Source organism: Theropithecus gelada, chromosome 1 (assembly GCF_003255815.1).
Source record: "Theropithecus gelada isolate Dixy chromosome 1, Tgel_1.0, whole genome shotgun sequence".
Classification (NCBI taxonomy): domain Eukaryota; kingdom Metazoa; phylum Chordata; class Mammalia; order Primates; family Cercopithecidae; genus Theropithecus; species Theropithecus gelada.
In genome coordinates, this window is record NC_037668.1 from 220,577,925 (window position 1) to 220,604,306 (window position 26,382).

At 44.5% G+C, this 26,382-nt stretch overlaps 2 protein-coding genes across 3 annotated transcripts in view; one reads left to right on the top strand and one right to left on the bottom strand.

Annotated features, from left to right (window-relative positions):
* The window catches only part of SCCPDH (saccharopine dehydrogenase (putative)), a 46,297-nt gene extending 37,010 nt beyond the window's left edge, over positions 1 to 9,287 (top strand). Inside the window, exons 7-12 of one of the 2 annotated variants that reach the window (XR_003119767.1) lie at positions 548 to 665; positions 1,478 to 1,601; positions 1,704 to 1,760; positions 5,949 to 6,060; positions 7,520 to 7,601; positions 8,658 to 9,287. Coding sequence is in view for 1 of the 2 variants with exons in the window: in XM_025386977.1 (XP_025242762.1) it covers positions 548 to 665; positions 1,478 to 1,597; positions 1,704 to 1,760; positions 5,949 to 6,060; positions 7,520 to 7,601; positions 8,658 to 8,763 (595 nt within the window). In the remaining variant the exon portion in view is untranslated. The remainder of the gene's footprint in view (positions 1 to 547; positions 666 to 1,477; positions 1,602 to 1,703; positions 1,761 to 5,948; positions 6,061 to 7,519; positions 7,602 to 8,657) is intronic. The other variant, XM_025386977.1, reaches the window with a different exon arrangement.
* Positions 9,288 to 12,998: 3,711 nt separating this feature from the next.
* Positions 12,999 to 26,382, bottom strand: part of LOC112635423 (kinesin-like protein KIF28P) — a 64,259-nt gene continuing 50,875 nt past the window's right edge. Inside the window, 7 exon segments of the mRNA XM_025403589.1 lie at positions 12,999 to 13,391; positions 17,990 to 18,180; positions 18,479 to 18,623; positions 18,868 to 18,974; positions 19,204 to 19,370; positions 20,919 to 21,053; positions 22,436 to 22,710. Coding sequence (XP_025259374.1) covers positions 13,239 to 13,391; positions 17,990 to 18,180; positions 18,479 to 18,623; positions 18,868 to 18,974; positions 19,204 to 19,370; positions 20,919 to 21,053; positions 22,436 to 22,710 — 1,173 coding nt within the window. The 3' untranslated portion in view covers positions 12,999 to 13,238.

A 26,382-nucleotide genomic window follows, 5' to 3' on the forward strand; every position in this document is an offset into this window, starting at 1 on the left:
TTGGCTATTAATAAAGTATGTTACTAAGAAAAGCTTGGGGACTATTTTGTAGTAAGTTCAGAATTGTTTTCACAGATAAATAAGTTATAATTAATACATTACCATAAGCTTAAGTACTTCATATATAATAAAACATTTGAATCCTAGGAAATAAGTGAATTTTATGACTTTTGCCTATCAATGTAGAAATTAACTGTCAACTAAATTTTATGTGAGAACTTTTTTTCTTTTTTAAAAATGTACTTTAGTTTTGTACTGCAGGACATATGTGAGGAGTTCAGAGATAAGAATTTAGGGTTGGGCTGTTGAAAGGAGCATTCTGGTTTTTTTTTTTTTTTTTTTTTTCCTTTTGAGACAGAGTCTCTCTTTGTTGCCCAGGCTGGTCTCAAACTCCTGGCCTTAAGTCATCCTCCTGCCTTGGCCTCCCAAAGTGCTGGGATTCCAGGCATGAGCCACCGCGCCCGGCCACTGATCTGCTTATTCAGACATTTACCAGCCAAAGCTGTAACTGCAGGAAATGCAAAATATTCATAGGCCTGTCTTGCAGGTGGCCAATTTCTTATTGTCGGGAACTCAAAGGTTATTCCATTCCTTTTATGGGATCTGATGTGTCTGTTGTAAAGAGGACTCAACGTTACTTGTATGAAAATTTAGAGGAATCACCAGTAAGTATATATGGTTTATTTATCAATAAAGAATATTCTGTGTGTGTTACAGTTCCCCTATCTATTCAGTGTGGGATATTTTTGTTTATGAGGCAGAAAAAGGAAGAGCTAAATAATACGTTTCAGCCTCTGGAAATATACAGAATCATTAGGGTAGAACATTTTGTATTTTACAGCCTTGTCTTTTGCTTCAGATCTGGCTGCTGAATATCTTTTTAATGTAACACAATAGCAGCAAATTCATTATGGGAAATCCTGCTGTCATAAGCACCCCAGAATCCCTGTTTAGCGTTTCAGTTGCTAGAAACTCTTTTGCTTGTGGAAATGTCTGGAACTCTTTCTGTCCTTCTCTCCTTGCCACACCTGGAGTGCTGCTTTTGGTGAGGAAAGTAATTGCTTTCATTGCCGAGACTTCAGGAGGAAACTATATTTCAAGTTAAAAGGTGGAGGGCATTTTCTCCTAGGAAATTCTCTGCATTCTGTAATGTATGATTGCTAAGCTCAGATACATTAGGGATTATGTAGATTTTTGTGTCCAAGTAGGGGAAGCTAATTACTATTTATAAACAATTTTCTTTAAAAAGTAGACTATCACACTTCCTGTTCACCAGGTCTGACAAACAAGACAGAAAATAGGCTCCCAGTGTCTGGTTTCTGAACAAGGTTTCAGAACATAATGCATTTGTAAAGTGGAAACTGCTTTTGTTCCACATTTGTGATGGAAGAGAAAGGTACAGGTAGCTAACATTCTTGTATTACTTGGTCTAAAATGCAGGGAGTACTGTTCTAACTTTGTATTCTCCATCATCCAGGTTCAGTATGCTGCTTACGTAACTGTGGGAGGAATCACCTCTGTTATTAAGCTGATGTTTGCAGGACTTTTCTTTTTATTCTTTGTGAGGTTTGGAATTGGAAGGCAACTTCTCATAAAAGTAAGTAAGATTTTATGAAATTAGATTATTTGTATTAGAAGTATTTTCCATGGGTTTTAAAAAAATATCACTGAGGTGTTTTTTTGTTTTTTGTTTTTTCCTTTAGTTCCCATGGTTCTTCTCCTTTGGCTATTTTTCAAAACAAGGCCCAACACAAAAACAGGTAATCCTTTCTTTTGTATTCAGACACTAAAATAATATTTTTCTTTGTTTTTACTTTTCCTCAGTGCAATGACAGTATCATCTAGCACTTGACAGGGCACTGTGTTTCAGACACTCTTTTAAGTCCTTTTGTAAATTAGATAATTGAATCTTTTCAAACACCCTTGAATGTAGGTATTATTATTATCTCCATTTCACGGATTAGAGAGCTGAGGCACACAGAGGCTGAGAAGCCTGCCCAGGTTCCTCCAGCTAGTACACGCCCCAGCTGCGATGAGAGCCCAAACAGCCATTAGCTCCAGAAATTATGTTCTCTTCACTTCTAGAAATCTCAAATGTTTTTCCTCCTCGTTCTTCTCCTCTGTTACCTTTTCCTCTGTGCCGCCTCTGCCCCCAGTTTCACTTCCTCTTCCACACCCCCTGGATTCCGATGGCGGATCAAGTGAATTTCTGTGTGTCCAGTATCCCTAACAATAGGACTGCCTCATTTTCTACCATTTGGCTCACAGATCCCAACCCTGGCTCAGGCCTTGGGTCATTAGCTTTCATCTCCTTGACACCAGGCACCCCGGGGGAAATCCCACTGCTGAACAGATGGTAGCAGCAGGTGCCCATTTCCCCCTCTGTGGAATGTTAGCATCACTTGCTGATTCTTTTCCTTTTCATTAGTCCTGCCTCTTATTTCCTCTCAGCGGCTTTTTTCAAAATCTACCCAACTGCAGCTGTCTTCCCTATCTGCAAATTATCCCAACTCCTACCTCACTAAAATAACTGAGAGCACCGTTTTGTATCCCCTCAAATTCCTACCTTCAGACCTATCATCACTGTTCCCATCTTGACATCTTTCCTCCTCTCTGGATGATATATTCCCTTGTACAAGGCTAATCCCCCCGCCTGTGCACTTAACGTAAGCACTGTGCAGGAATCCGCCACCACGCCCGGCTAATTTTTTGTATTTTTAGTAGAGACACAGTTTCACCATGTTGGCCAGGATGGTCTTGAACTCCTGACCTTTTGATCCACCCGACTCAGCCTCCCAGAGTGCTGGGATTACAGGTGTGAGCCACCGCGCCCGGCCTCTTTTTTCTTCTTATTGTGGTAAAATACACAAAACATAAAATTTACCATCTTAACCATTTTAAAATGTTGAGTGGTATTAAGTACATTCACATTTTTGTGCAGCCATCACCACCATCCATGTCCAGAACACTTTTCATCTTGCAAAACTGAAACTCTACACCCATTAAACAGTAACTCCTCATTTCCCCCTTCCCCCAGCCCCTGGCAACCACATTCCACTTTCTGTCTCTGAATTTGATGACTCCAAGTGCCTCATGTAAGTGGAATCAGTCTTTGTCTTTTTGTGACTGGCTTATTTCACTTAGCATAAGGTCTTCCGGGTTCATCCACATTGTAGCATATGTTGGAATTTCTTTCCTCTTTAAGGGTGAATGATTGTCTGTTGCCTGTTGGGATCACATTTTGTGCATCCATTCATTCATCAGTGAACACGTGGGTTGCCTCCAGCTTTTGGCTATTGCCAGTTATGCTGCTGCGAACGTGGGTGTACAGATAACCTCTTCAAGATTCTGCTTTAAATTCTTTTGGGCGTATACTCAGAAATGGAATGCTACACCATACGTAAATTATATATTTAACTTCTCGAGGAACCACTAAGTTGTTCTGCAGAGCTGCTGCACCGTTTACCTTCCCACCAGCAGTATACAAGAGTTCCAGTTTCTCCGCCTCCTCACCGACATGTTATTTTCTGTAGTGACCGCGAGGAGGTATCTCACTGTATTTTTGACTTGCATTTACCTGATGATTATTAGTGTTGAACATCTTTTCATTTGCAGTTATTGGCCATTTGTATGTCTTCTTTGGAGAAAATATTTTCAAATCATATATTTGACAGAAGATTCATATCCAGAAAATAAAGAGAACTCCTAGAACTCAACAACAAAAAACAAACAACCCAATTCAAAAATGAACAAAAGGACTAGAAAATACTTTCTGTTATTCTTTGGGTTGCTGTTTTACTTTGTGGATAGTGCAGGCTTCCGGCTCGTGGCTGGTAGTGCAGGCTTCCGTCTCTTGCTTCAACTTTTCATAGCCTTCCTATGCTTGCTTTCTTCCCACTGCTGTCCAAGAGATCTTTCTAAGACAGAAAATCTGACCTTGTCATTGCCTTCTTTATAAAATGTTCCTGACCCACTGCTGTATCAGTGATTCTCACCTGAGACTTCATGTATCAGAACCATGGCCGTCCTGACCCACTGCTTTGGCAGTGATTCTTAACTGAGACTTCATGTATCAGAACCATGGCCGTCCTGACCCACTGCTGTATCAGTGATTCTTAACTGAGACTTCATGTATCAGAACCATGGCCGTCCTGACCCACTGCTTTATCATGATTCTCAACTGAGACTTCATGTATCAGAACCATGGCCGTCCTGACCCACTGCTGTATCAGTGATTCTCAACTGAGATTTCATATATCAGAATCATGGCCGGGCACAGGGGCTCACACCTGTAATCCCAGCACTTCAGGAGGCTGAGGCAGGCGGGTGAAACCCCGTCTCTACTAAAAACACAAAAATTAGCTGGACGTGGTGGTACACACCTGTAGTCCCAGCTACTCAGGAGGCTGAGGCAGGAGAATTGCTTGAACTCGGGAGGTAGAGCTTGCAGTGAGCCGAGATCATGCCGCTGCACTCCAGCCTGGTGACAAAGCGAGATTCCGTCTCCAAAAAAATAATAATAAAAAGAATCACCTAGGGAGCTTTTTTCACCTACACATGCCCTCCTCCTGCTTCTGGACATTCGGATTCAGTGGGTCTGGAGTGGGGCCTGAAAGCATAGAGCATTGGTTCCCAGCTGTGGAAGAGAAGCCAAAACAGATGACCAGAGACTCTGGTTCAGTTGGTCTGGAAAGCAGCCTGGGCACTGGGGCTTTCTAAACCTGCCCAGTGACGCTGATGTGCTGCCAGGGTTGAGAATCACTGCTGTGGAGGAAGGAAGAAGGTTCCAGATCTGAGTGGTTTTGGTACCCACCCCTGGAGCACAACTGGCCGGAAGTCCATCTTCAGAGATGTGAGGCCGTCCTAGACCCTTCGTGATCTCGTTCTGGACAGCACATCGGTTTCATGTTTCATCCAACTTTGAGATTGATTGGTAGGAGCCACCTGGAGACTATGCTGGGTTGGATAGTGTGTGTAGCCTGAGGGAGGATTAGAACCCATGAGTGTGGGCACCATAGCAGGGGAGGGGACAAGTGTGGCCTGTGTATCTGACCTCGTCTGTACCTCTTGAATTGTATGTTCTGGAAAGGCTATGCTATTACATCCCTTCTTCCCTTTAAATAATGGGTTCTCCTTTCTGGAATCCATCTACTTTTTGGGTTTTAAAAAAGATATTAAAATGTGTTTGTGTGTGTGTGTGTGTGTGTGTGTGTGTGTGTGTACACTTCAGAACCACTGCCCTCTGCCTGGTAGATTAGTAACACCCTCCTCTGAGCTATTCCTGTGTGTTTTAGTTCGTGTCTCATATTGTCATTTAATCTGGTTCTCTCTCTCTCCCCCGTCCCTCCTATTAAACTGTAAGCTCCAGGAAAGGCAGTGATCATATATTTATGTCTCAGGGCCTAACGTGGTCTCTGACCCTTAGTTAATACTTAATAAAAATGTGTTGCTCATGATTGAATTCTTTATCACCTCATTCCTAAATTTAGTGATTGTGAAACATGCTAGGATAAGTCCTCTAGAATTTAATTTTTTGAGTCAAATTTTTACATCTTTAAGTGGAACAATTATGGAACAATTATATACCTGTACTCCAGGCCCATATTTCCATTACTTGCTGGTTATTTTTGTCTTATCGCCTCAAATAGGTATCTAAAACCAGATTTCTATATTCTGTCCCCCAATAAAAACTATTTCCAGTTCATCTTTATTTCTTCCCTATTTCTTACGACTCCCCTTCCCCCCAGCATCACATCAGTCTTCAAAACTTACAGCTTCAAAGAATTAATCTTCGCTCCATGCTTAAATGATGACAGGATATTCTGGCAGATAAAATAATGTTTGCATCTGTTGAAAATGTCTCCCTTGAAATAGAATAGTCGGTTTTACTATGTTCCAGGAGGAAATGACGTATTTATGAAATGCGCCCTTTGCTTTCTCTTTCACAGATCGATGCTGCCTCATTCACGCTGACGTTCTTTGGTCAAGGATACAGCCAAGGCATTGGTACTGATAAGAACAAACCAAATATCAAAATCTGTACGCAGGTGAAAGGACCAGGTATTTCATATATCACTTAAGAATGCTTGGGAATCTTGTACCCTTAGCTGTAAAGTAGAATGCCATTACAATATGTTCTTTTTAAAGCTTGTTTTAGAAATACATTTGTACAAATTAAGTAACTTAAAATTATTTTGTCAAAAGAAGATTGAAATTATTGATATAATCCAATTTTATTAGTGCATCCTTCCCTCTGGCTTTTTTTGGAGTATGATTCAATAATTCCGAATGGCAAGTTTTAATTAGTATTAATAGGAAAAGGGATTGTTTGGTATTTACCTGTTTGAGTCTCATATGCAAGCAATGTAATTATAACATCAGTCAAATCTGTGGTCTAGGATTTCTTTAGTCTCCGAACACCCTGACATTGTTTGTAAAATGTGTATGCACACGTGCACTTTTCAAGGGAAGGGAATGGCTTCTGATAGGTTGTTAAAAGAATGTTGCCCAAAAACATTCAAGAACTTTTGCTATACATTTTAGAGAATTACTGTCAGAGACAGACAAGTCCACTTGTGAACTGTGGTATAATTACTGTCAGAGACAGACAGGTCCACTTGTGAACTGTGGTATAATTACTGTCAGAGACAGACAGGTCCACTTGTGAACTATGGTATAATTACTGTCAGAGACAGACAGGTCCACTTGTGAACTGTGGTATAATTACTGTCAGCCCTGATAGGTCACAGGCTATTATTTTTTATTGAGACAGGGTCTCACTATGTTGCCTAGGCTGGGCTCGAGCAATCCTCCTGCCTCAGCCTTCAATCCTCAGTGTTGGGATTACAGGCATGAACTGCCATGCCTGGCCCGCGGGGGATTTTAATCAAGCCAGATGATAGTATGTTTCCATCTTGCCCTTTTCTCAAATTCCCACCTGACTTTTTAAGGTAAGTTGACTGTATTTTCATTATTTGACAGGATTATAAATGCTAACGTTCCATTTGTTTATAAACATTTTTTTAACTTACTCGTGTTTAGTCATTTTTCTTTAAGAAAAAAATTGAGAGGGTTTTTGTTGTTGTTGTTTTTAAGTGAAGTGTGTGAATACAGATAGGGATCGGCCAGGATCATTGGCTTCAGTGATTGTCAAGAAGCAGTGCGGTGCAGTGGGTGGGAGTGTGGCCTCTGGAACCAGCTGCCTGGGTGCGATTCTGGCTCAGTCACTACCTGTTAGTTTGGGCAAGTCACTTAACCTCTCTCTCCATGGAATAAAAATAATATTGACCTTAAATACTTGTTATGAAAATTAAATGAGTTTAATAGATTTAAAACAGTACAGTTCCTAACACTTAATAAATACTATAGAAATGTTATTTTTGTTAAGTGACTAGAGTATCTATTGAAAAGAAATCTGCACACCTAGAGTTAGATATGAAATCTGCCATTTGATTTTTGATGTCGCTGCGTGGATACTTCATGAATGCTTTCTTTTTCCTTGATCAACTGTTTTCTGCAGAGGCTGGCTATGTGGCTACCCCCATAGCTATGGTCCAGGCAGCCATGACTCTTCTAAATGATGCTTCTGATCTGCCTAAGGCGTAAGTTTGGTTTTCTTCCAATTAGAAGATATCTTTTTTATCTGTGTTATATTTTAGCTTATTTTGATTTGATTTTCAGGCTTTGGGTTTGCACATAAGCATTTATAGTTCAGTTCCTTTGCTCCAAAAATATAGGTAAATTAAAACTTTGAGAAGGACAGCTTCTTACCAGCCCAGAGCTGGTCCCAGAGGAACAACTGTGGAGGTAAATGAGAGGAGACAGAAAAGTCGGAGAGCCATAAGTTAACTTCAGCTCTTTATAAAAATAGCTCAAGTCCAGAGCCAGCCACACAAAACAGGTCCCTGTTGTTAAGTAGTATTACTAGGAGCCTCCAGTCAGTGCTGAACTACACCCAGCTGGCAGTGCTAACCCTGCCTGACACCAGCATAAGCGGAACCATGGGATCCTGGCTAGATGATGATCAGACGTACTGTCTTACTGGAGCATTTAGCTCTCACCTGAAACGAGGCCGGCTTTTCAAATGAGCAGAGTCCTGTTGCTGAGAAGTAAATCAGGCATGACCCAAAACAGGATTAATAAAAGTAAAATTTGTACATAGTAAAACCTATATACAATTATTTTAAATAATTAGGTCCCCCTTGAAAATATTTAGCATTTATGAATGTTAGCTATCATATTTTTTAAAACTTCTTTTTCATCCAATTTAAGTTCTGTTTACACTTTAATAATAATTGATTACCTAAATTTATTCCATTCGGGTCTTTCTTTAATCCCCCCGAGTCTGAGGACTGTCCTTATAAACAACAGCGGTTCTTCAGGGTGATGGCGCACAGTGTGCGCCTTGGACACAGGCATAGAATGGAAACAGGATCACCAGGAACGGAGCCAGTCTAGATAGGGTTGGCTGTGGTGCAGGTTTCTCCTGACTAATAGCTACTTGCTCATTTGGCTGGTTTTAGGAAGGAATCAAAGGTAGCCATGATGAGCAAGAAGACTCGGGTTTTCATGGGTTCTGTAGCAATTTGATAGTGAGGCCTGTGAACCAGGAGACTGGAGAGGAGCTGAGTGCACTGTTTCTTGTTGTTGTTTTCTAGGGGCGGGGTCTTCACACCTGGAGCAGCTTTTTCCAAAACAAAGTTGATTGACAGACTCAACAAACACGGTATTGAGTTTAGTGTTATTAGCAGCTCTGAAGTCTGAGCACGGGAAGAATTAACTGAAGTCATAACATGCGCGAATTAACAGCTTCTCTGTTTGATATTTGAAACTCTTCTGTAAGCCTGAGTATATGTGGAAACGATTGTCAAATCTAAAATACCTATATATTAAAAAGCAGGAAATTGTCCTAGCTTACCCTAAATTTCAAATCTCAGCTGATTTTGTGATTTTATTGCTTACAAGAGAGAACTCATATTTGACGTATTTTTCACTGATGTGTTCCTGGTAGGTGTTCATGAATGAGCTGGCAGGTCTAAGGGGAGGCGCTGCCCACCCTGTGCTGCAGAGCATTGCTCCGGAGGGCGCGCAGCAGCGTTAGCGTCCCACAGGAGCTGCCGCTTGCCTTACCGCAGCGGGAAGGGAATCTCACCTTCCAGTGAGTGTCTCCACATGCTGTCTTGAGCCTTTGCTAAATGAAACTGCACTCTTTGCTATTTTTGCCTAGTTTTTCACCCATCTACACTGATTTTGGACTGTTACCTAAGTTGAAAAATAAAGGGTTGTCAGTTGAATGGTGGTTTAATGTTTGGACCTGCTTGCGTATTTGTATAGTGGTAGAAACGTGCTGCTTAAGTGGCCTAACCTGTTTCTTGCCAATAAGTGGGCTTATCATTTTATCTTTACCTAATTCTATGTCTGTGACTAGGTTTAAGGATACAGCTTATAAGTTGCTGTCAATTTCCACTGCCTAAGCAGAATTTTTCTCTAATTTACTTTTTGTATTTTAACTAGGTTTTACATGGAAGCCCTAAAATAAGGCAAAAGACTTTTCCTTTTGTAATAAGCATATAATAAACACATATATACAGAGCAATCATATTGTTCGTTACCTAAACAAGACAGCCACTCCTTTATGGAATTTCTACTAAACAGTGAGGAACATGAAATATTTAGGACTATGATTCGTGTTGGGAGACCCTTCTGCTCTGCCTGTAAGAAGAAGGGGGGCATCTAACTCGACGACGGGAATGCTTGGTGGTAGTACTACTGCCCAGCCTACCTCTGCTTCCTCTGTCCTGGCCTGGTCGTCACAAGATACAGATCCTCAGCTGTGCCCTAACTTGTGGGACCTTAGGAAAGGTTTTACCAGCTCTAAAATTAGAAAGTGGTGCCGAAGCAATCGAGCCCGCGACGAGCTGCACGTCCGAGTCACAGAACAGCAGTGGGTTCCTCAGTGCCTCCCGGTTCCTCAGTGCCTCCCGGTTCCTCAGTGCCTCCAGGAGTTTGCATTCAGGAGGTCAGGAGGTCGGAGACTCCGTGTTTTTGATACGCATTTGGGAACCGCTAGGTGAAGCTATCCTGTCCCTGTTTCTAGCTTTTGCAATGTATGCTCGAGCGTTGACCCTGATTCTGAAGGTAGCAGTGTGACCCCATCCTCTGGCTTGAGGTACGTGTGTGTCTCGTCCTGATTTTCCTTTTAATCCCCCAAGGTTCTGCCTGCTCCCATTTGCTGAAAGTATATGACTCACCTCAGGTGAGTAAACTGCTAATTGTCAAAAACGTTGAGGCTCAGTTCAAAAGACCTCCCTCGGCCTGGCCACTGGGAGTAGGAATGGCTTCTGTCTTTTGAACTGAGTCTGCCCAGCCTCTACTGTTGCTCTGTCTCACTAACAGAGTCTTACTAGGGTTCTGTGAGGCCATTGCTGACCCTGTCCTGGCTGTCACCACGAGGTGCTCCACGTGTGGGCTCCACGGTTACAGCAGTTTTTTCAGTTCACTTGTGTGTGTGGTCAGGACCTGAGCTGCAAGCAAAACCCATGCCTCCCGTACGAATCCCTGGACCCTGCTATTAAGCTGAAATCACTAGCCCGGATTCCCTTGGCTTTCTAGAGAGGTTCCTTTTTGGAGCCCTTGACAGCCTCTCCTGCCAGTGCAGCTTCAGCGTCATCCCATTTGACTTCCTTAACTTCATATTTTAGGGAGCAAGGAGTGAGGTTGTCACCCCCTTATTTTCTCCTTCCTGATTTTTTTCTGCATATCAGCCAGGACTCCCAGGTATGGTCCTGCACCGTCAGGCAGCAGGCCATCATGGTTAGGGATGCAGGCTCTGGCATCAGCCTCTGTGCTTACAATGGCCTAGGCAAGTTACTCAACTTCATCGGATTATTGTGAGAATTAAATGAGCTAACATGGTTAGCACTTGGATTAGTGCCTGGCACATGGTGTAAGCACTTACTAAGTTTCAACATTATCACTACTGTTGTTATTAGAAGTCTTTGGGCTGGGCACGGTGGCTCATGCCTGTAATCCTAGCACTTTGGGAGGCCAAGGCAGGTGTATCACTTGATGTCAGGAGTTCGAGACCAGCCTGACCAACATGGTAAAACCTCGTCTCTACTAAAAATACGGAAATTAGCTGGGCCTGGTGGCAGGTGCCTTGTAATCCCAGCTACTCAGGGAGGCTGAGGCAGGAGAATTGCTTGAACCCAGAAGGTAGAGGTTGCAGTGTGCTGAGATCACACCACTGCACTCCAGCCTGGGCAACAGAGCAAGACTCCGTCTCAAAAAAAAAAAAAAAAAAGAAGAAGAAGTCTGTCTTTGGCCCCAAAAGGTTTTTTTTTTTTTAAAGTTCAGGGGTACATGTGCAGGTTTGTTATATAGGTAAAGTGACAAGGGGGTTGGTCATACAGATTATTTTGTCACCCAGGTATTAAGCCTAGTCCCCATTTGTTAGTTTTCCTGACCTTCTCCTTCCACCCAGTCTCCACCCTCTGAGAGGTCCCAGTGTGTGTTGTTCCCCTCTGTCCATGTGTTCCCGTCACTTAGCTCCCACTTGTAAGTGAGAACATGTGGTATTTGGTTTTCTGTTCTTGCATTAGTTGGTGTTAGTTTGCTGGGGATAATGACCTCCAGCACCATCCATGTTCCTGCAAAGGACATGATCTCATCCTTTTTATGGCTGCATGGCATTCTGTGGTGTATATGAACCACATTTTCTGTATCCAGTCTACTGTTGATGGACTTCTAGGTTGGTTCCATGTCTTTGCTATCGTGAATAGTGCTGCAGTGAACATACACACGTGTGTGCCTTTATAATAGAACAAGTTATATTCCTTTGGGTATATGCCCAGTAATGGGATTACTGGGTCGGAAGGTACTTGTTTTGAGGTCTTTGAGGAATAGCCACACTGTTTTCCACAACGGTTGAACTAATTTACACTTTCACCAACAGTGTGTAAGCATTCCTTTTTCACTGCAACCTTGCCAGCATCTGTGTTTTGTTTGTTTGTATTTTGAGACGGAGTTTTGCTCTTGTTGCCTGGGCTGGAGTGCAATGGCACGATCTCGGCTCACCACAACCTCTGCCTCCTGGGTTCAAGTGATTCTCCTGCCTTAGCCTCCCGATTAGCTGGGATTACAAGCATGGGCCACCATGCCCGGCTCATTTTGTATTTTTAGTAGAGTTGGAGCTTCTCCACATCGGTCAGGCTGATCTCAAACTCCCGACCTCAGGTGATCCGCCTGCGTCAGCCTCCCAAAGTGCTGGGATTACAAGCATGAGCCACCATGTCCAGCCTAGCATCTTTTATTTTTTGACTTTTTAGTAATAGCCATTCTGACTGGTGTGAGAGGGTGTCTCATTGTGGTTTGGGTTTGCATTTCTCTAATGATCAGTGGTGTTGAGCTTTTTATCATATCCTTGACTAACACCCATTTGTGGAATCAAGATTGGCTTCAAGATAGACTAACTCCTAACAGAGCTTTCACTAACAGTTATAATCCTTGAACCGCAGACCCTACACTGAAAAGGTCCCATCATACGGGCACTCCTGCTGCTGAAAAAATCGAACATAACAGTATTTCAGATAAACTTAAGAGAATAATAAGTAGAGGTAGAATTCAAACTTGCTCAGAGCAAGATACAAAATGAGAGACATGAAATAACCATTGTCTGTAGGTCTGACAGCAAGCAATATAGATAGAAGAGCTTCATTTGAAGTTTTGAACTGTTTACCATAAAAATATTAATGGTGAATGCTTATCAATCACGTCTGTGTTTTAGGCACTGTTCTAAGTGCTTTACGTTCATTAACCATTTGCAATAAATACTGTTATCCTTCCCATAAAACAAATGAGGAAAGAGGGGCTTAGAGAGGGAAAGTCAGTGGCCCCAAATCCTGCAGTTAGTAAGTGATGGACTCAACCAGGATTTCACCTCGGCAGTCTGATCCCAGAGCTCCGAGTGCTAATCATTCGCCCTCTCCCTCCTCCCACCCTCCAACCTCAAATAGACCCCAGTGTGTGTGGTTCCCCTCTATGCGTCAGGAACGGAGGGCCATTCAAGCAGCCTTTAGGTTACAGAGATGATTTACAATCACATGGAAAGAAGGTTTTGCTTAAAACTGGTAGAAGAAATAGGTAAAGTAAGTGGGAAATGAGGTAAGCTTGTTAGCTACACAAATCATCTTCACAACTTGAAGCTTGAATATCTTCAGTTTTTAGTTGGTGTGTCTTCACTACTTGACATGCAGTAAATATTCTCTCTTCTTTTTCACTATAAGAGCAACATCCTTTTTCAGTTTCCACAAGCTGGATTCAAGTAGATCCCCCAAATCCTTAAACATCTGTGACCGTTGGTTTACGAATGGTCGAAGCATTTGATCATCTTCCTAAAAAAAGTGAAAAAAATGATAGTGATAGACTTCATGTCATCAGAGTAAAGACTATTGTGTGTATGTGAGTGGGGTGCCCAGTGAGTTCCCCTCAGGGATAGAAAACTGCATTTGAAAGCTGCTAGCAGAGGCAGAGCGTCACCTCGGAGCGGCTGTGTTTCAGATGACCCTAAGTTACTGCCCGTAGGGAAAACGAGCGAGGTAATTCAGATATTTTCAGTTGGAATGTTACTTACATAGTGTTTTACACTGTCAAAGGAGTACTAAAGGAGTCTTAAGGAGCCAGTGGATGTGGGAGCTCTCCCATTTGGTAGGGTTTTGCCAGTGCTTCCCCTGACCGGTGGAACAAGTGCCCCTGAGAACTGGGGATGGCCTGGGGCAGAGTCCTGGAGACAGATGGTGGAGGAGATGGCACCGCACTGGCTGCAGATGAGAGCGGCAGAGAGCAGGTAGTATGACGCGGCACCGGGATTCAGTTTCTGTTTCCCTGAGTATTAGCGAAATGCTTGTTCAAATCCTTTGCCGATTTTTTTCTTATGTGCTTTCCAACATATTATCTTTTTTTTTTTATCTTAAAAGTAATTGTTTGTTCTGAATACTAATGCTTGCTAAATAATACTAATATATTTTCCAGGCTGTGGTTTATTTGAAACTCTGTTTATGGGGTCTTTCATTTAACCAGTTATTCTTTTTTATTCTGAGATACGTAGACCAAAAAAGTACCCTAAATGTATTGACTGGCATGAAGTGAACACACCTGCTCTAGAGAGCCCACTGCCTGGAACGCCTCCTGTCACCTCCTCCCCGTCCCAGAAGCAGCTGCCAGCCTGACTTGTGTGGTCCCCGTTTTCTTGCCTTTCTCAGTAGTTTTGCCACCTGGAGTATATCCCTGAACAGTCTATTTTGCCCTCTTTGGATGTTTATAGAATCGCATTGGATGTCATCTTTCGTAACTTGGTTTCCATCACTATTGGGACACTGTTCGTGTTGCCTGTGGCTGTTGTTCATTATTTTCATGGCACTGTAGTGTTACACAGCATAGAGGGGCCAACATTTACTGCCTTCTGTGAACGTATATTAGGGATGTTTCCGGTTTGGGGCTACTATGGAAGAGGGCTTCAGAACAGCAGGGCACATGAACTAAGACTGCGGTCGTGTTTTTCAGCTGGCCCCTCATTTGAACCACAGAACAGAAGTGGTCTGAAGAACTATTCTCTCTGTTCTTTCAAGAATGCTGTGTAACTAGTGCCGTCCTAGACGTGTCTGACAGAGTGAGCGTATTTCGTACGCCAGATGCCTCAGTGCAGCAGGTTCTCCAATTTGAAGGCAGAATCATGGAGAGGGTTTGTTGAAACACACGTTACCAGGCCTCACACCCAGAGATTCTGATTCAGCAGGTCTGGGGTGGGGCCCTGGAATTTGCATTTCTGACAAGCTCCTAGATGCTGCTGAAGCTGCCAGGCCATACGGCTCACCTTGAGAACCTCTGCCTGAGGCATTAGGGCTTGAGTCTCTGCAGAACCAGTTCGCCCGTGAAGGAGGGAAGAGCTGAATTGCAGGCTTCTAGATTCTAGTATCTTCAGCTTTTAATAAGTAAATGCCAAATAATTTTCAAATGGTTGTGCCAGTTTATACTCCTCTCAGCCATACGTGAGAGTTTCTGTTACTTCATGTCTCCACCAAAACTTGATATTGTCAGGCTTTTCAGTTTTTGCCAGTATGGAAGGTTAATAATGGTATCTCACGGTGGTATCAGGTAGTATTTTCCAAACTATTAATGCGATGAAGCACTTTTCCATGTATTTATTGGCATTTTTAGTCTCCTCTTTGGTGATGTTCCTGTTCAAATCTTTTGACCATTTTTTTTTTCTACTGGGTTGTCTATTTTTCTTTTTTTTTTTTTTTTTGAGACGGAGTCTCGCTCTGTCGCCCGGGCTGGAGTGCAGTGGCCGGATCTCAGCTCACTGCAAGCTCCGCCTCCCGGGTTTACGCCATTCTCCTGCCTCAGCCTCCCAAGTAACTGGGACTACAGGCGCCCGCCATCTCGCCCGGCTAGTTTTTTGTATTTTTTAGTAGAGACGGGGTTTCACCGTGTTCACCAGGATGGTCTCGATCTTCTGACCTCGTGATCCACCCGTCTCGGCCTCCCAAAGTGCTGGGATTACAGGCTTGAGCCACCGCGCCCGGCCTGTCTATTTTTCTTTTTGGGTAGTAGTAGTTCTTTATTTTGGATATTAGTTCATTCTATGTTAAATGTGTTACAAAGAACTTTTCCCATTCCTTCTGGCTCTTTCATTTGGTGTCTTTTGATGGACAGAGTTCACCATTTTAATTCAGCTGAACTTACCAGTCTCCCTCTTTAAAGCTAGGGGTGTGTGTGTGTGTGTGTGTGTGTGTGTGTGTGTGATGCGTAAGAAATCCTTTTCCACTGTGTGGTCATAAAGACAACCTCTTAAAGTATCTTCTGAAAGTATTAGAGGCAGGGCGTGGTGGCTGATGCCTGTGATTCCAGCACTTTGGGAGGCTGAGGCTGCAGGATCGCTTGAAGCTAGGAGTTCGAGACCAGCCTGGGCAACATAACAAGACCCCATCTCTGTTTTTAAAATACTTAATAAATAAATAAATAAATAAATAAATAAAAGCATTAGGGTTGTGCCTTCCACATTTAGCTCTTTAATTCTCACCTGAAATTGATTTCTGGGGTAGTTTTAGATAGGAATCCAGTTTCATTTTTCCCCATACATACTCCTAATTCCCCTAGCACTGTTTATTGAAAAGTCCATCCTTGCCACATTGATTTGCAGTTCCTCTTGCTTGTATATCAAGTCTGTAGTCCTGAATAAATCTGTTTCTGAGTTTCTGTTCTTTTTCTTTGGTGATTTATCTATCTTTGGGCCAACACCATACCTTACTGCCTCTGTTACAGTGGCATTGAAATGAAGGGTTGATGTCAGGTAGGGCAAGTGTTTCTGTCCTCTTCTTGGGTCTGCTCTCATCCTGGCTAGGTTTTGCTTTTGCAGTTCCATACAAATTGTAGAATTATCTTGTTAGGTTATATTACATTTCATTGGAATTACACTGACTCTTGGGGGAGAGTTGACAGATGTACAGTAACAAATCTTCCAAACCACAGAGAGATGTCAATTTCTCTATCTATTTATATCCTTTCAAACATCTCTCAAATAAGTTTTAAAATTTTCTCCATACAACTCTTACATATTTAATGTCAGCTACAGGCCTAAGTATTCCATATATTTGATGCAGTTATCAATGGTGTCTTTTATTTTAAAAGTAATTTTCTGCTTGCTGCTGTTATATTCAAATACAGTTAATTTTTAAATCTTGATTTTTGTATCCAGCAACTTTGTAATTCATTTATAAATTCTTGGGGATTTTCTGTCTATACAAGCATGTCATCTGGGATAATACTAGAGGCAGCGCAGTGTGGTGGGAGAGTATAGACTCGGGAACTGGGGTCTGGACCTCAGCCCTGCCACAGATGAGTGATGTGTCTTTTTTTTTTTTTTTTTTTTTTTGAGATGGAGTCTCGCGCTGTCGCCCAGGCTGGAGTGCAGTGGCGCGATCTCGGCTCACTGCAAGCTCCGCCTCCCGGGTTCACGCCATTCTCCTGCCTCGGCCTCCTGAGTAGCTGGGACTACAGGCACCCGCCACCGCACCCGGCTAATTTTTTGTATTTTTAGTAGAGATGGGGTTTCACTGTGTTAGCCAGGATGGTCTCGATCTCCTGACCTCGTGATCCGCCCACCTCGGCCTCCCAAAGTGCTGGGATTACAGGCGTGAGCCACCGTGCCCGGCCTAGTGATGTGTCTTTAAACATGTTCCATGAACTGTAAAATAAGGTGAATAATAGTACCTGCCTCATAGAGTTGCTGCGAGAATCGAGTCAGTAAATGTAAAGCACTTAGTGTTACATAAGTGTATGCTGTTATTGTAATTACTTTTCTTTCCCTTTCCAATCATACTTTGTATTTCTTGCCTTACTGCACTGGTTAGAACCTAAAGGACAGATGTCAAGAAAGCTGGCGTTCCTGACCTCTTGATCTGAAAGGAAATGCTTTCAGTCATTCGTCACTAAGCATTTTGTCCACTGTGTGTTTGTCTTAAGATTGCCTTTATCAGATTAAGGAATGTCCATTTTATTCCTAGTTTGCCAAGAATTTTTATTGTCATAAGATGTTTAATTTGGTCACATGTTTTTTCTGCATCTGTTGAAGTCATCAAATTATTTTATCTTGTAGTCTCTTAATATGATGAATTACATTTGGTTTTATAATGATAAACCGAACAAGGTAGTCTGTATATTGTATTGTAAAGTGAATGGATTTCAATCATGCAGTGACATGGTTGCATGGAAGCAGCCGGATGTGGCACTAAAATAAAAAGGTCAGAGCAGAGACGGATGGCGGCCTGAGAGGGCGGTAGATTCGCGCTCACAGAGCAGGTCAAGCAAGGCCTCCTGGCCTTGCTCTTCCACATCAGCACACACATCTCCAAGCTCAGGAAGTACAGTTACATCAAATGTCTAAATTGGATGGAAAGAAATTCTGTATGCTCCCGGGATTCCAGTTACTTACAGGAGGTTTATACCGTCTCAGTCTGAAAAGCTGCCCTCTTGCCGTGTTCATGCTTTGGTAGAACACCTTCAGAGCCTGGGCGAGTTCTCGCTCGGAGCCGGCTTGCTGTGTGCACATCTGACTCGTCTCCCTGGCGGAGGGCAGTTGCGCAGTCATCCCGCTGACCTGCAGAGTGTCGGAAGGCTTCTGGGCTGAGGCAGAAAGAAAAGGCAGCGTTGATGTATGGCTCTCTTTCTTTGGGCATCGCTATATTTACTTATTTTGGTGGCATTCTACTACATCAGCATTTATCAGGCACCAGTTTGGATCCATCCAAGGGAAATGAGAAATCTCACAGGGCAGAAGAAAAGAAATGTCCTGCATTTTCTGTTTATGCACCAAGATGTGAATTAACTCATTTAAAAGTTTGTTTATTAAAAGACAAATACACATCCCAAATGTAGGAGGCAAGGAATAAGCTAAACAGCCAAGCCTGGAGCAGTCTCTCACCTTGCCCAGAAGCAGTTTTCGCAAGTGATTCTTTGAGAAGCACGTTCTCCTCTCTCAGGGCTCTGTTGATGTTCCTGAGCAGCTCTGTCTCCTGCTCTAGCTTGAGCAGCTTCAGATAAAGTTCTGGTATCTGGTCTGAGGCTGCCTACGAGAAAACATGTGTTTCATCTTTTGCTGTATCATCTGCATATCCTTTGAGACCAGCAATGTTTGCTACCATGGGAAAATCAAATGGGACGGGGGTGTGTGTATGGTGAGCAGGGTTTAAGCACCTCAGGGTACACAGGAGTAAATAAAGAAAACATTTGTTAAGGGGGAAGGAACATCAAGCAGCTGTCAGAGATTTTCTAGCCACCTGGGATGCCCATTTTAATGTCATATGTACACACCTGGCTTGGATCCTTCACAGTGGAAATTTTCTTGGTGTCTACAAGCATGTGGCCTTCACCTGTGACCATGACACCCAGCTGAGAGCAGCTCAGCTCAGTGCAGCCTTCTGTAGTGGGGAGACACACAGTCAAAGAAAGAAGCATCCCAGTCGCCCAGCTCCAGTGTCATGTGAGAAGTTGTTAAAGTAACCACCCTGCTGGACGAGAGCCCGGGAGCCCAGGGGAAGAGATGGCTCTGGCCCACCGCTGTTAGGACCCTGACTACCTCGCTCCTCTGCCTCTTCTGCAGCCCTCAATGTATGGTGTATCTGATGAAAGAATAAGTGAGCAAGGTACCTTGAAGGCCCCATAGGTCAACAATAAGGGCATTTGTCTGCAGATAATTCAGAAACTCCTGAGATGCAGTTAAGGCTGCAAATTGGACAGTCTCTTCAATTTGTGGATTCACACTTTTTCATACAGGTTTGATATAGATAGTGTTTGGAAGGTCGTAAATTCTGTACCTGAGAAGAACATAAAACAAAATTTAAAACCGGAAGGGACACATTTGTAAAGAAAAGGGACAGATGAGCCAAAGATTTACAGCCCATGTGTCAGATAAAAGATGATCTGTGATTGATTTTCATGTTTATCAACCTCCAGCACCTTGTCAACATGGATATCATCACTATATAGATAATAATAAAATTTTTAAAAGGCCAGACTGGGCGCAATAGCTCACGCGTGTAATCTCAGCATTTTGGGAGGCTGAGGCAGGCAGATTGCTTGAGCCCAGGAATTCAGCCTGGGCAACATGGTAAAACACCATCTCTATAAAAAAGACAAAAATTCGGTGGGTGTGGTGGTGCATGCCTGTAATTCCAGCTACTCAGGAGGCTGAGCCCAGGAGGCGGAGGTTGCAGTGAGCTGAGATTGCTGCACTCCACTGCACTCCAGCCTGGGCGACAGAGCGATACTCTGTCTCAAAAACAAAAAACAGGCAAAACGGATTTCAATAAATCCCTTCTACTTAGATAATCAAAAATGGTTAATTTTCCATGTGAGGCAGTGATTTGGTTTTTGTTCTTCAGAGTCTCCCTTTATTGCCTTTTCTTTCTTTCTTTCTTTCTTTCTTTCTTTCTTTCTTTCTTTCTTTCTTTCTTTTCTTTTTCTTTTTCTTTCTTTCTCTCTCTCTTTCTCTCTCTCTCTCTCTCTCTTTCTCTCTCTCTCTCTCTCTCTTCCTCTCTTCCTCTCCCCCTCCCCTCCCCTCCCCTTCTCTTCTCTTCTTTCTTGGTGGAGTCTCACTCTGTCACCCAGGCTGGAGTGATCTCAGCTCACTGCAACCTCTCCCTCTAGGGTTCAAGCGATTCTCCTGCCTTAGCCTCCCAAGTAGCTGGGATTACAGGCATATGCCACTGCGCCTGGCTAATTTTTCTATTTTTAGTAGAACAGGGGTTTCACCATGTTGGCAGGCTGGTCTCAAACTCCTGACCTCAAGTGATCTGCCAGCCTCGGCCTCCCAAAGTGCTGGGATTACAGGCATGAGCCACCGCACCTGGCCTGCATTATCTTTCAATATCCTTTTAGCCTAGTTTGTTTAAGCATATCTGATACTTCTGCCATATCATAATATGGTCCTTTTGTTTCCAACTAAAACCAAAAAACTGTTTTGCTTAGATAATACGGTTTTACTGGATATTCTTTCTGATAATTAGAATTTCTGCTTCAGTTCTGTAAAAAGTTCAGTACACACTGACCACAGGCCAGAGACCTGGAGAGGCATGTGGACCCTCTATTAAATAGATGGGAAATAGTCACTTAAAGTTAAACAGAGAAACTATGAGGGAAATAGTCACTTAAACAGAGAAAACTATGAGGGAAATAGTCATCTTAAACAGAGAAACTTCCTCTATTAAATAGATGAGGAAATAGTCATCTTAAAGTTAAACAGAAACTTAAGAAAACTTTGTGATAAGCTCATTTTTAAAACTTGAAGGAAGACTGGGCTGCCTCCCCCAGGGGCCACGTGGCAGATGACGTGTGTGGCTCTGTTCCGCGGTGCAGGCTGGCACCCTATCTGAATGCCCCGCTTTGCATCTTCCTTCATCCAGCTGACACCAAGACACCGGACAATGTGAATCTGAAAATCCATCCTCTTGCCTAGCAGCTCCAAAGGGTCGATAACCACATCCTCCTCGCCATGCGTTCTACAAACAGAAGAGGTGAACATTGACCTCGGGTTAGGCTGGGTCCAAGCAACTTAAGATTGTGATGTTAAGGGGATTAAATAGAATCCTTAAGAGAGAGCTAATTTCACTGAAGACAGGATAGGTAATATCACCAACAGTAGAGTTCATTCATGCATTCAAGAGGCACTAAACAAGAGCCCGTTACCCTGGCACGTCAAAGTAAGACCAGGCCTTCTGAAGGATCTCCCTGCCTGGAGGAAAAGGAAGACAGTCTCATGCGATAGATGCACACAGATGTGGATGCTAAACTCACACTGAAGACTTAAGTAGATCCCCAGTGGGACAGAGTGGGAAAGCCAGCGGCCGCCCAGATGCAGCCTCTCCGGTTGTCATTTTCCTTTTTCTCTGTTTCTTTATAGTCAAGAGAGAACCCCAGGCCTACAAGCTCAGACACTGACGTGGACAGCTTTCCAACAAGGGACTGCTGTCCTATCAACCAGGCTCGCAAAGTCTGAAACCTTTCCAATTAAATTCATTAATTTGCAACAGGAAATACAATGTGCTGGGCAGCCCAGAAGCTCCAGGTAGCCAAGTGATCAGAGCGCTGTTGGGGTAAAGGCAGTGAGTTGTTGGGCAGCTTGGTTTCTTGGTCATGGAAGCTTGAGGTTCTCTTCTTGAGCTGATTTCTTCTTCAGAAAGATGGAAAGGTTGCACTGAGTGCCTGTGAGGGCCCTGGCACCCAGACCACGCCCCGCCGGCCTCTTGGCTTAGGATTGCTCAAAGACTTTAGCTTTTGTAAAAACTGCCTGTGGCCTAAAGAGGGAAAGCAGATGAGTATCCAGAAAGGACAGTAAAGGGTAAGGAGGCAATGTGTAGGACAGAGCTGATAGCTCAGAACAAGCCTGTGCCCACAGAAAGGTCAGGTGACAGCACAGAATGAGGTCGGGCTTCACAGTCCCTACCTCAAGAAAAGGGCTGAGCTGGAAAATCAGCTTCTACTTCTGGCTCCTGAAGCAGGTTGGGACTTCAGCATGGGAAAGCGTCCCGTGCGGCAGATGCCAGGCCAGGAGGGGAGTGTGGCTGGGGAGGCCCCTCAGTCCACCTGGCTTCTCTCCTGAGGGTCCATTGTTTGGAACCCACCCAGCTCTTTCGGTTTTGTCCAGGACTCTTTCTACTACACCTGCCTCTTTGCTAGATGTCCTCCTCATTCCTTAGGTCCCCAGGGGATAGCAAAATTCAAATTTGTTGAGGCCAAATGGTGAATGAATGAGCTCTTTCGTTTGTCTTATGAATGACCTGTTCAGGGTACCAAGTTGACCACCCGTCAGGAGAACTCAGGCTTGCTCCGGCTTTTCTGTGTGTGACTGACCCAGAAGTAGGCAGGGGAAGGAGACACTCACTGTCCTGTCGGGGAGCAGGGCGCTATGCAGATGTGCAGCACCGCCTCCTCCAGCCCGTCACCGTTCAGAAACTCCACTTGCTCCTCCAGCTTCATGCAGTAGGCCAGCGACTGGAGCCAGATGTGAGCTGAGCCCAAGTGGACGACCTCGACAGGATCCCAGAAAGGGTCGTCTTCTTGAGCCACAGGGCTGTTATCTCCATCTAGAAAGCGCTGGTAAAGTTCCTCCATTAGGAATTTCCTATTGATGAACTTGGCTTTTGACCATATCCACACCTGGAAACACAGAGGTATGTCACCAGTGTTTGATTTCATCTGCTGCTCTTAACAATTCATCACTCTGATTTCTCCCAGCACGCTCCCTCCATTGACTGGGTTTGAGGTACTCATGGCCACATCCCACTCTCTCCAAACTTAGCTTTGCTGACGTCAAGAATACCATATTCGTTCCTGGACCTGTTGCTTCAGCATCGCTTGAGCCTAGGAAATGACTTAGAGGAGACGGTGAAGGGGTCAGAAAACAGACCCTCTCAGGAGAAACGAAGGTTTGGGCTTGTGATGTGCAGAATGGTCCTCAAAGATGCCCAAGTCCTAATCCCCAGAACCTGTGAATATATTACTTTACATGGCAAACGGAAATTAAGGTTTGTCATCAGCTGACCTTCAAATACGGAGATTAGCCTGGAGTATCCAGGTGGCCCCAGTGAAATCACAAGGGTCTTCAGTGTGGCCGAGAGAGGCATAAGAGAGGGTCAGAAAGAGAGATGACAGTGCCTGCGGGGTCAGAGAGAGGCCATGTGGCGGCTTTGAAGATGGAGGGAGGTGGCCTCTAAAAGCTGGAAAGGGCCAGGAAACGGATTCTCTTCCTCAGTCCCAGAAAGCAGTACCGCCCTGTCGACACCTTGCTTTTAGCCCAGTGAGACCCAGTTTGGACTTCTTGTGTAGAACAATAAGGTAGTAAGTTTGTGTCATTTAATGAGCCTGGTCATTCATTAACAGCAACCATGGAAGATGATGCAGGGCTATTAGTCTGGACAAGAGCTGAGAGGTGGCTCCCCCGCCATGATTGGTGTGCACACGGGCACACATCCACACGCACAGGAGACACTCCCACAGCCCTCCCGGCCCAGCACGGCAGGCATTCTGAGCTTCATTCTGCAGAGACCCAAGCAGGTGTCCTTCCCTGTTCAGGGGTTCACACCCAGTGCGCAGCAGATCCAGGACAACAGCCTGCCACTGTCTTCCTCCTTACTGGGTGAGGACAGAGCCTCTGTCAACACTGGCTCTGGAGAGGGGACAAAACCTGAAGCCACAGTATAAGGGATTCCAGGTAGGTAATTTTTAGACCATAAATGTCAGGTAAAACTAGCAACTCCTTTTCTGGGCAACTTGAAAAGCGAAAATCAACAGATAAGTCATTCTATGTATGATGTCTCTTCATAAAAAGGACATTCTCAGGACTCTGAAAACATTGCATCTTTTTCTGTTGGCCTCAAAGTGAAGAACCACAGTACTCTCCTAGAGGCAGTCTAGGATCACGAGAGGCAGGGCGGATCACGAGGTCAGGAGATCGAGACCATCCCGGCTAACATGGTGAAACCCCGTCACTGCTAAAAATACAAAAAATTAGCCGGGCGTGGTGGCGAGCGCCTGCAGTCTCAGCTACTGGGGAGGCAGAGGCAGGAGAATGGGGTGAACCCGGGAGGCAGAGCTTGCAGTGAGCCGAGATCACGCCACTGTACTCCAGCCTGGGCAAAAGAGAGAGACTCCATCTCAAAAAAAGAAAAGAAAAGAATGTGGGGCGGCAGGGAACAACGGGAGTTCTAGTCATTGTGGTTTTTCTGTTTGTGTGTTTTTCTTTTCTTTTTAAGACGTGATCTCACTCTGTCACCCAGGCTGGAGTGCGGTGGCCCAAGCTTAACTCACTGCAGCCTCGAGCTCCTGGGCTCAGGCGGGCCTCCTGCTTCAGCCTCTGAGTAGCTGAACTGCAGGCATGCGCCACTGCACTGCCTTATGCTGCTTTTTCTTAAAGACTTTAGAGAACTAAGATCATGGGAATCTAGGTAATAAATGAATTCACTGCCTCATTACCTGTGGATATCAGACCACAGGCCTGGTGTCAGTTAAAATTGCATGTCATCCTTGGCCTGAGGAGGAAACAGGTCAGTGAGGCTCCGGCACTGGCTGCGAGGCCATGCTGACCCCCGCCCGCTCCCGGGTGGGCTCTGCAGGCCTGACTCAGAGTTCCCTGGCGGGATGTGCTGCTCACCAGAGCCAACAGCTGTTGGGTGAATACTGCTGAAAACGAACCACAAGCTGGCAGCATTTGCCGGTCAGGAAACCCTCCCCAACCCTCACACAGCCCTGGTTTGCTCCTGGGCTTGTCTGTGATGTGTGACTCCAACAGTTGCACAACACTGCGTCCTCCCTGAGAGCTGCAGCAGCAGTCACCGTCCACACAGTCAGCGGGGAGGATAGGTGAACACGTACAAGATCAGCCAGCAAAGTACCGTTCGTGTGTCTAGCTGGGACCCACAGCTGTCTCTGCTGGTCTTCTAGTCTTCAGAAGTGCCTGTCTCACATGCACTGCCCACATCTACACACCATGTCACAAGAGACCCCCAGACCACAGCCTTCCAGAAGCCTCCGGAGGAAAGCAAGGCTTCATCTGAGGACAGGTCACTGGCACTAAGCTTGTGTTTTTGAGACAGGGTCTCACTCTGTCACCCAGGCTGGAGTGTAGTGGCGTGATCACAGCTCACTGTAGCCTCGACCTCCTTAGGCTCAGGTGATTCTCCTACCTCAGCCTCCCCAGTAGCGGGGACTACAGGTGCTCACCACCATACTCAGCTAATTTTGTATTTTTTGTAGAGATGGGGTTTCACCATGTTGCCCAAGCTGGTCTCGAACTTCTGAGCTCAAGCCGTCCACCCACCTTGGCCTCCCCAAATCCTGGGATTACAGATGGGAATCACCGTGCCGGGCCTGATCTTACTTGTTTTAATGTAAAAATGAACAGTCTTGAGGATGACAGATTGGTAAGATTCATATCTTCATGAGAAAAATGGAAAAAAAAAACAAACTGTACAACCCCTTAACAGAGAACCTGGTGTGTTTAAGCAGAAGCAGTCCTATCAAACAGCTGCCTGTCCCAGTGACAGTCCTATCAAACAGCTACCTGTCCCAGTGACAGTCCTATCAAACAGCTGCCTGTCCCAGTGACAGGATGCTGGGCTGAAGGAAAATGACATTTCACCTGAATCCAGGCCCTCAGCCCTCCCATACAATTCTCCCAATGATAGTGTGAAAACTCCGTCTCCGGTCCTGTTTCTGGTAATGACAAGCAGGAGCTCACGAATGCCTTCATGTGCACTCAGTAACCCTTCTGCTAGCAATAGTTTAAAAGGCTATTTTTCGAACTATCTTAGACTATAATACAAAATAGAATAGCATAGAAAAGGATTTTCTAGAATTACAAATTTTCTTAAAACAAGGTCTGACAAGACAGGAAACTGCCAAGCCAAATTCTAGGGGAAAGCCTGGCCTGAAAGAAGCACATACAATATCGGGGCACCAGAGCCACTTTGCCCCAGTGGCCTTTGCTGGAAAAAAAGAAAAATGCGCCGGGCGCGGTGGCTCAAGCCTGTAATCCCAGCACTTTGGGAGGCCGAGGCGGGTGGATCACGAGGTCAGGAGATTGAGACCATCCTGGCTAACATGGTGAAACCCCGTCTCTACTAAAAAATACAAAAAACTAGCCGGGCGAGGTGGCGGGCGCCTGTAGTCCTAGCTACTCGGGAGGCTGAGGCAGGAGAATGGCGGGAACCCGGGAGGCGGAGCTTGCAGTGAGCCGAGATCGCGCCACTGCACTCCAGCCTGGACGACACAGCGAGACTCCGTCTCAAAAAAAAAAAAAAAAAAAAAAAAAAAAAAAAAAAGTTCCAAAAA